Consider the following 10,769-nt stretch of genomic DNA (forward strand, 5'->3'; position numbering starts at 1 on the left):
ATTTGAAGAGAAGAGTAAGTGTTACATTCTAATGGGGAAGGAGTGATAATATTATAAAGCAGGAGAGTGTCTTGTTGTGGAGAGAAGGAAAGAAAAAAAGAAAAATAAAGAAAAAAAAAGAAAAAAAAGAGAAAGAAAAGAGAGAAAGAAAGAAAGAGGTATATTATAATAATATGTATGATGTAATATAAATTCTCTTTCACTCTATATACAATTATATATAATATACGGTTTATAGGCTATATTTATCAATTTATTATGTGAACAGTATGTAAGATATTGCCTATTGACTTGTAGATTTTATAATAGTATGTATAATGTAATATATAATATCTCTAGCTCTCTCTCTCTCTTTATCTATCTATCTATCTATATAGATATATATGATATGTAGTAGGCTATACTTATCAATGTATTCTGTGTACAGTATGTAACGTATTGAGGTTATCACTTGCCTATTGACTTGACTAGATTTTATAATAATATGTATGATGTAATATACAATCTCTCTCTCTTTATCTATCTATCGATATATATATATCTATAGTTATATATCTATATATGTCTATAGATGTATATCTATCTATCTATCTATCTATCTATCTATCTATCTTTCTTTTTATCTATGTATATAGATCGATATCTATCTATCTATCTATCTATCTATCTATCTATCTATCTATCTATCTATCTATCTATCTATCTATATCTCTATATCTATATCTATATCTATCTATCTATCTATCTATCTATCTATATATATATCTATATCTATATCTATCTATCTATTTATCTATCTATCTATCTATCTATCTATCTATATATATATATATATATATATATATATATATATATATATATATATATATATATATATATATATATATATATGATATATAGTAGGCTATACTTATCAATGTATTCTTTGTACAGTATGTAACGTATTGAGGTTATCACTTGCCTATTGACTTGTTGATTTCATAATTATACTTAATAACAATTATTGAGCAAGAAGAAAATAAGTGGAAGAGGGAAAGAGAAGAAAGAAAACTATATCAATGTATTCTGTGTATAATAATATGTATGATGTAATATAATCGCTCTCTCTTTATCTATCTATCTATCTATCTATCTATCTATCTATCTATCTATCTATCTATATATATATATATATATATATATATATATATATATATACAGCCATAAATAATATATGGTGTATAGGCTATATTTATCAATCTATTCTGTGTACAGTGTGTAATTAATATATTACTTGAATCAGAAAGAAAGAAAGAAAGAAAGAAAGAAAGAAAGAAAGAAAGAAAGAAAGAAAGAAAGAAAGAAAGAAAAAGAAAGAAAAACTAGAAAGAAAGAAGGGAGAAAGAAAGAAAGAAAGAAAGAAAGGTGTTCACAGCAATACAATGTCCTGTTGTGTCATGATATAACTGAGGGGGAAGAAGGAATAAGAGGGGAGAGACAAACATGTATATAATAATATACATAAATTTGAGAGAGAGATATAGAGACTTTTGGGATGATTAAGTTATGAGAGAGCTAAATATACAAAGTTGCAAGAGAGACAGAGGAGTATACATATTAGCAACTGAAGATAGTAGCAACACTATAAAAAATAGCTAGATAGATAGATAGACAGATAGATAGACAGATAGATAGATAGATAGATAGATAGATAGATAGATAGATAGATAGATAGATAGATAGAGACAGACAGACAGACAGACAGATAGATAGACAGACAGATAGATAGATAGATAGATAGATAGACAGATAGATAGATAGATAGATAGATAGATAGATAGATAGATAGATAGAGACAGACAGATAGACAGATAGATAGATAGATAGATAGATAGATAGATAGATAGATAGATAGATAGATAGATAGATTTAGGTAACAATAAATATATACACACACACATGAACACAAATAAAAGACAATGCAATAAAACAATAATACAAGTTTAAAAGGTAGCAGCTACAATATATGATACCAGAGAGATGGAAGGCGCCCATCTCATCCACCCTTCCCTATGAGAAATAATTCTCACAATAAATAATGATCTGCCCACAATCCTCTATGTACTAATGTCCTGTAATCCTGCGCTCCCCGGCGCACAATCTCAGGGTCAATAAACCTAGGAAGGCGTCTCCTCTCTAGTTTCTGGCTCTGCAGGGGACAGGCGACCCCAGTGGATTAGCTCCAATCAGAGCCCTGTCAGGGCTGACATGAAGCAGAGGATGAAGTGAAGGATTTATGGCTCAGTAAGGGAAAAGCTGCGGTTGGTCTTAAGGCTCTCTGGCTGGCTGTGGGACTACAAGTCTCAGTCTGATCTATAGCGATCAATAGGCATTCACCTCTTATTAGGGAATATGTTGGTTTTCTCCAGCAATATTTGCTGTACCCTACAGTGACCCCTGAGACTGGTAATTACACTCCCAGAGGGTCTCCTATTGTTGCCTACACCAGATAATTCCCCCTTTTCTGCATTATTGTTCAATAAAAAATAAACCAAACTTTTTGGAGCATTTAAAATGTGTGAGGGTAAGCTGGATTCACTCCTACTTCTCCATATATTGTACACAATATTATTATCAATAAGTAAGGGGGGAGGGGATCACATGATGAAAATTTAAGGAAAATTTGCCAAAATTTGGGCACAACAGTGCATGCAGTGAAATAGTTGCCCATAGCAGGCTAGGCTAATGATTGGTTATATAGGGTCAATTTTGTTTCTTTTAGTTTGCATTTAAAATATTCACAAAATTTTTATTCAATACCATCTTATTTCATAGAAGAAATTCAATTAAGAAAAATAATTTCTTTAAAATAAAATATTATTTTTGAAGATAAGGAAAAATTAAATACATTCACTATAATTAAGGGTTAATTTGGATAAATGTACCAGTCTTTGAGGTATGTGTTGATTTGTTATTTTTATTTCTTTAATATTTAATAATTGAAACGTGTATATAAATATTTAATGTTCGCATATCATAACTGTAATAAATATGTACAGTCAACACATGAAATGTAATATGACAAGTGGGAAAAAAAAAACAATTGCGTCTGAATTTGGATTTCTTTGTATATTTGTGAAGTCTTTCACAAAATGAAGTAAAAACCATGTTTTAAAACAAAATAAAAATTACAATTGGATAAAAATGTACAGTGTAGCAAAAAAAAGAAGAAAAAAAATAGCTGTCCATCCAAAATACAAAGAGGCATAAAAGAGACCTTCATCATCGTTTAATAGAAAAGATATTGTAGTTTATTTGTTCTTTTGGTTTAATACAGAGCTTGTTCCTATTTTACAGTGACCCAAAACAAAAATTCACAAGGCAAATATTGCCAACAAAAACACCATTTTAATACTGATAAACTGACGCAAGGTGGTGTCTTTATATTTTATTTTTATTTTTTATTTTTTTACTGAATAAAAGATAAATAAATATTGTCTTAATAAAAAAAAAGTGCCATATTAGCTCTGCAACTTCATAATCCGGGCCTGAAGTCCACTCTTGTTGGCCAGAAGGATAAAAGGATATATTTGTGTCAGCCTGGTCATTAGTGAAGCTATAAAGTCAAATAGAAAAAAAAAGATGTATATATATTATTTTACAAATCCTTCTTTCAGCAGAAAATAGAAAGGAGGTGAAGTATTATAAAAAATAAAAATAAAAAATAAAAAAAAATCCCTTTCTTGAACTGGATTTGCAGGGTTTTCTTGGCTGACCGGAGATATAAAATGGTTATACCTCTGTAAAAAATAAAATAAGTAGTCCTTTTTATGCGCTTTACTTTCACTTTGATATGGCTTCCAGTGGGAGGAATAAAAAGAACCCAATGTACAGTGAAGGGACAGTGACAGTGGGCAGCTTTTGGCTGCCATCAGAGACTTTCCATGGCTGGTTGAGGGGTGTCAGCTGCAGAGTGGCCCACATGCAGAGTCCAGGGTGAAGGGGCCCATTTCTGGCCTGCTGCTGGCAGGGATCACATCACACAAGGCTTGATGTCCTGATAACTGACTTGCTGGTGGTAATAGGATCCGCTCCCTGCGTGCATGGAGGACGAGGCCATGGCATTGAACGAGAAGACAAACTCCTTTCTGTCATTCATGCTGGGGGACTGGGAGTGATACCTGGGGATACCTGTGAAGAGGCAAGAAAATGGCATCATTATAGAGGACATGGGCACCACACCTGTCAAACTTTAGCTGTGGGGGAAGGGCAACAGGCATTGCATGCTAAGGCTTGTAGTTCATCCAAACAGTAAATAAACTAAAATCATTATAAATATATATATATATATATATATATATATATATATATATATATATATATACCATTACAATAGCTAAATAGCTTATATTGAGGCTAGGATGTTCCTAATCATAGAGAAGACAACCCCGAAATGTAATGCAGACCTTGTGAAGAAATCAATATCTTATCAACTATCATGATAGTTTTATGGTACAGTGTGTATAGTTAGTACCTACAATATTATCATAATAATAATAATAATTTATTATTATTATTATTATTAATAATAATAAGTATTATTCTTATTTTTATTGTAACCCCAAATTATTATTAAAAAAAAGTTTAATATTTATGAATTATGTTTATTTCTATTTAAGTACATTTATGTATTTAAAAAATGTAGGTTATTAACTATACAATAGCTAATTAGAGAATAGTGTGTTCTTATCTATATCATTATTATTAATAATAAGACAAGGTAATAAGATAATAAGCCTCAAAATGAGATATCACTATAAATAACAACTATCATGGTAGTTTTATGCTACAGTGTATATAGTTATTACCTACAATATTAATATTATTATTATTATTGTAACCCCAAATTATTATCTAAAAATGTATTTCCACTATTTATTTATGAATTATGTTTATTCGTATTTAAGTACATTTATGTATGTTCAAAATGTAGGTTTTTAACTATACAATAGCTATCTTGAGGATAGTGTGTTCTTATCAATATAATTATTATTATTGCTAGTAAGATAAGGTAGTGATAAGCCCCAAAAATGTAACATAGACCTAGAGAGATATCACTATAATTAACAACTATCATGATGGTTTTATGCCACGGTGCATATACAGGCATACCCCACTTTTAGGAAAACAATGGGGTTTATTTACTAAAGCTGGAAAGTGCAAAATCAGGCTCACTTCTGCATAGAAATCAATGAGCTTCTAATCTAATTCTAACCCCAGCTTGTTCAATTAAGCTTTGGCAATAAAACCTGGAAGCTCATTGGTTTCTGTGCAGAAGTGAGCCTGATTTTGCACTTTCCAGCTTTAGTAAATAAACCCCATTGTGTACTTAAAAGTGGGGTATGCCTGTAGTTATTACCTACAATAATATTATTATTATTATTATTATTATTATTATTATTATTATTATTATTATTATTATTATTAATAATAATAATTTTTAGCCCGAATTTGTATCTAAAAATACATTTTCATTTTTTATTTACGAACTATACTTATTTGTATGTAAGTACATTCGTGTATTTATGAAATTTAGGTTACAATAGCTATCTTGAGGATAGTGCGTTCTTATCAATATTATTGTTATTGCTAGTAAGATAAGATAAGGTTAAAAAAAAGCCCCCAAAAATTTACATAGACTTAGAGATATCATTATAATTAACAACTATCATGGTAGTTTTATGCTAAGTTTATACAGTATAGTGATTACCCTACAATATAATATTATTATTACCCACAATATGTATATTTATGCTGGGTGACTGGGTGTGGGCAGATAAGTGGATTATTATCACAAACTTTGTTTCATTATATATTTGTTTTTTGTTTGTGTACATTTATTATTATCATCACAAAACTATATTCTGCATAAACCTGCCTTGAACGTGTGATATTATTATTTTGTTATGAAAGTTTTGTGCTAAAATTAATATAATAATCACCATACAGTTGGTATTGACATTATTTTTATTAGGTAAAAGTATAGTTAAGTAATTTCTGAGAACACAATTTTTTCAGAATGTATTTAGATATAGCCTAGTTGCTTTTAGTAAATCAATCCCATGCCCACAGTTTCACTATTGAATACACAGTGTTCAGATAGCTTTATGGATACATATATGTATCTATATAAGAGAGAGAGAGAATATAATCTTTTTAGTTGTATTTCTGTGGATTTATGCACAGGTTTCATTTTTATTTTGTCACTGTTAATGCTTAAACAGGTTCATTTTAGGTGGTAATTACAGAGAATTGTATAATAACCTATGCTTAGCAGTGTTACAATAACAAGGTGATAATAAATAAGACGTTTGCAGCTACAAATGCATTTATAAAAAGTATAGCAGTAAACTGAAATATGTTTGACAATATGAAGTCTGGTTTACTAAAGTAGTTGGAAATCTTCACACAATAAATTATGAGAGTATTCTCTTCAATTATTCTCTTCAATTATCCAATCATGTAAAAAATCAAACTGCTGTTTACTTATTTCTTCTGCACATGATTGGATAATTGAAGTGAAAATTCGCAATTTTTTAGCTCCTTTAGTAAATTACCCCTCAAAATGCCCCATGTATATTTAATTTCCTCTACATGTGTGTTCATGGTACATGTTTCTTCCCTGTTGCAGATGTGCAGGAAAAAAAGAAAGAAATAGACGTTTTAGTAAAAGAAGACTGACAAAAGGGAAGTTTTTCATTACATGGAGTGAGCGGAAAGCTGCTCCATACCCTCAGAACATCCCAACCACTTATTGGGGTAATTATAACAATTTGTCATGATAGGAGACAGCAACAAAAGAGCTCTGGGGAACCGGATAGATACAGTAATGGGAGCTTAATGCAAAAATCATTCCATATTAAGGGGCACAGCTTCTCCTGAAAAAAAGTTACAGCTATTAAATAGTATAAATTACAAAACTGATACATAATCATATAAATGTATCATCTGTGGTGTGGGGTGTTCGGTATTCCATATTGTCAGATGTGCCCACTTCCATACCCAGTCCTATCAGGGGGGGAAAGAATATACAAGAAAGGCAAAGAAAGAATGAATGAAAGTAAAAAAAAAAAAAAAAAACTGAAAGATGGATGGTTGGATGGATGGGGGATGGATTGATATAAAGAGAGGAGGAATAGCATAAAGATGGAAATAAATCAGGTGTGCTTAATACATCAATACAAATATTTGAATAGAGGAGATGTATAAGCAGGGGGTAGAGAGAGACCTATAGAGAGAAAGTGGAGAGAGAACATGAAGTAAAGAAAGAAGAAGGAAAGAAAAGAGAGAGAGAGAGAGAAAGTGAAAGAGAGATTGTATATTACATCATACATATTATTATAATATACCAATTTACCAATTTCTTTCTTTCTCTCTCTCTCTCTCTCTCTCTCTCTCTCTCTCTCTCTCTCTATATATATATATATATATATATATAATTGATAGGAAAGAAAGAATGAAAGAACGAAAGAAAGAAAGAAAGAAAGAAAGAAAGAAAGAAAGAAAGAAAGAAAGAAAGAAAGAAAGAAAGAAAGAAAGAAAGAAAGAAAGAAAAATATTTTCCGTACATGTTACAATCTGATAATCCATACCTGTAATCTAGATACACCAAAACTACAGGGAATGTATAGAAGGCAGGAGTGGAATAAAAGAAGGAGGGAAAGGATGGAGGAGAGAGAAGAAAGGAAACCTATAGAGATGTAGACGTTAATCGATGGAAGGGGATAATGAGAGACCCTTGAGTAGAGAGAGAAAAAAAAAATGTGGAGGTATTTAATATATATACATATATGTGTTTGTGTGTGTGTGTATTGAGAGAAAGGTAAAAACCTGTATGTTTTGTATTTTAGGTAAGGACATATACACTATGTGCATAATATATGACATTATGTTTCACATAATAAAATTACTATATTTAAAAGTGTATTTGTTTTAATGAATGGCATCAGCTTAACTTAATAGATATAAGGAATGAATGCATGAAAACATTCTCTCTGGATAACATTGGAATGTTTTCTGGGCAGGGCGACAACAGGAAAGCACAGAGATGCCTTCAGGGCATGGTGGTCAGAGGGGACTACTTCCCCCCTGGGGCAGAACGAGCCTCAGGCCTTCAGACAGACCTTCACCCTCAATTTCCCTGGATGCAGCCCCGGTGGCACCACACTAACTGCTGCCATGCCATCCTGTCCCACATGTGCTCCCTCAGACGCCCCCCCCCCCCCCTCCCAATGTTATTATCCCTCATTTTCTCTCCATGCCTGCAAAGATAATTCCTAGGTTTTAGTGCAGGATGGTGCAGCTTGACCAGATTCATCCTCTCAGATGGTGGGCCTTGGTGCAGTGATGCCTAGGAATGCTCTCACAGGGGTTGATGTACTAAAACTGGAGAGTGCAAAATCTGGTGCAGCTCTGTATAGAAACCTATCAGCTTCCAGTGTTGTTTTTGGTCAAAGTTTAATTGAACAAGCTGAAGTCAAAAGTGGATTGGCTATAATGCATAGGTGAACCAGAATTTGTACTCTCCAATTTTAGTAAATCAACCACACAGAGTTTCTAGATTATTTGTACCAATGACTAATATACAATTATATTAACTGTCACAAGAAATAGGAAAGAGATTGTTCGAATTTCTGGAAAAGCCATGATGTGCAATAGCCCAGGTCAGTCAATTTTGTCGTCTTTCATCAGCTCACGATGACCAGTATATAAAGTATTAGTGACTGGTTGCTATGGGTTATGTACATTGATCATTTCCTTATAAGGCCAGCCTTGGCGCCATGGGCCACCAGTGGCTTGCAGCTGAGTGGTACTCACCTTGTAAATCAGATGCTGTGTTGTGGCTGTTTTGGTGCAGGTATTGCTGCTCCAGGGAGTGGGATGAAAGGCTGGAGGACAAAGGGTTGGTGGCAGAGTTGCAGGGTGACAGGGGCTGTTGCTTGATGTAGGGTGCCCCTCCTGAGAGGGCAGAAGAGGTGGGTGCCCAAGCTGAGGCCGGACTGCTGTACACAGAATGTGGCTCCATAACGCCCCCTCCTCCAAGGAGAGGAGACCCTGAATCGTGGTGGGGGTAATCACCCCCGGAGGAGCCTGTGCAGCTGCCCATGTAGGAGTGGCCCCCATTGGCAGTCAGGTGAGACACCGGGTGCCCAGTTAACCCCATTCCGTCCACGTTGCTTGTCAAATGTCCATTCATCATGCCTATGCCACTGTCCAGTGCCAGACTGTTGGGTTGGCAGGAGATGCCCCCTCCAGATCCCTGGAAACTGTAACTATCCGGTATATGGTTGAAGCCCAGACCATTCATCATGCTGTACATGGGCTTCAAGGCTTGACATTTCCTCCTGAAGCCTCTGGGCCTTCTCCTGAAGGATCCTTCCTCAAACATGAACTCGCTGGCCGGGTCAATGGTCCAGTAGTGCCCTTTTCCCGGCCTGCCCAGACCCTTGGGCAGCTTGATGAAGCACTCATTGAGGGACAGGTTGTGTCTCACAGAATTCTTCCAGCCCTGGTAGGAGCCCCTGAAGAAGGGGAACCTACTCTGGAGGAACTGGTAGATCTCACTGAGGGTCAGCCTCTTGGTGGGGGAGCTCTGGATGGCCATGACTATTAGGGCTATGTAGGAGTATGGGGGTTTCTCTGGCCTCCTGATGCCGGCGTTGGTCTTCTTGGTCTTGGTGGTGCAGGAGGCTGACTCCATGACCGTGGTCTGCTTCTCGGTGGCTCCAGACATGGGGCTGCTCTGGGAAGGGGTCTGGGAGGGCGGCTGTTGGATCTCTGCGGTCATTTGCAAAGCTTGATAGGCTTCAGAGCTTGGAGAAGTTGATGGTGGTCAGTAGGTGGGAGAGGCTTGGAGACGGGGGCTTCTTCAACTGACCGCTGCTGGGACAGTTGGTGGAGGACTGTAGAAGACTGGTCAGGAGGCTGAAAAACTCTGATCTGTAGAGATGGAAGACTCTGGTCAGTAGAACCTGGAGAAGAACTGGAAGACTTTGGTCAGTAGAGCCTGGAGGAGAGCTGGAAGACTCTGGTCAGGGGAGCCTGGAGGAGAGCTGTAAGACGCTGGTCATAGGAGCCTGGAGGAGAGCTGTAAGACGCTGGTCAGAGGAGCCTGGAGGAGAGCTGGAAGAGGCTGGTCAGAGGAGCCTGGGAGAGAGCAACGTCTACTACTGAATGCAACAGCTGGAACAGGAAGAGGAATATTAGCAAGCTTGCTGTCCAGCCCAGTTTTGGCTGCTGTGTCAAAGCTCTGCTTCCCTGGACAGAGCTGAGATCTGTAGCTTGCCTCTCCTGCTGTAACCGGGTTCTGTTCCCTGGACCTGGATACTGCAATGTCCAATGTTGTGCCTTGGGTAGAGTCGGGCTCTGCTGACTCCAGATGACTCCTGCTCTGCACTCTTCTTCCCTTGCATACAGCCGTGCAGTCTAGGCGCTGCCTGAAGTCACCTGTGACCTGCTGTGCTTTGCAGCCTCTCCTGGATTGAGCTCAGTCTCTGCTGTCCGCCTTTTTACTTATCTCGACTCATCTGCGTTTGTCGGCTCTTCACAGTCAGACGTAAGAAGCAGGGTGGCCCCGCCCACAGACCCCCTCCTCCTTTTTTTTTGGTACACCCCCCCCCCTCCCCTGACAACTGGGGGTCAATTAAAGGCGCCACTGCCTTCATCCTTTAAATCACTCTTTTTTTTTTTATAAACTCTTAGCTATAGGGACTGTTCCCTACACAGCACCA

At 36.0% G+C, this 10,769-nt stretch overlaps 1 protein-coding gene across 1 annotated transcript; it reads right to left on the reverse strand.

Annotated features, from left to right (window-relative positions):
- Positions 1-3,267: 3,267 nt before the first annotated feature.
- FOXF1 (forkhead box F1) lies at positions 3,268-10,576 on the reverse strand. The gene is made up of 2 exons (XM_077453163.1): positions 8,857-10,576; positions 3,268-4,170 (listed from the first exon to the last, which is right to left on the reverse strand). Exons 1-2 carry the CDS (start codon positions 9,824-9,826, stop codon positions 4,013-4,015), a joined length of 1,128 nt encoding a protein of 375 aa, XP_077309289.1. The 5' UTR covers positions 9,827-10,576; the 3' UTR covers positions 3,268-4,012.
- Positions 10,577-10,769: the final 193 nt, after the last annotated feature.

Source organism: Lithobates pipiens, unplaced genomic scaffold (assembly GCF_037356315.1).
Source record: "Lithobates pipiens isolate NorthernLeopardFrog02 unplaced genomic scaffold, aLitPip1_a1.2 Scaffold_10, whole genome shotgun sequence".
Classification (NCBI taxonomy): Eukaryota; Metazoa; Chordata; class Amphibia; order Anura; family Ranidae; genus Lithobates; species Lithobates pipiens.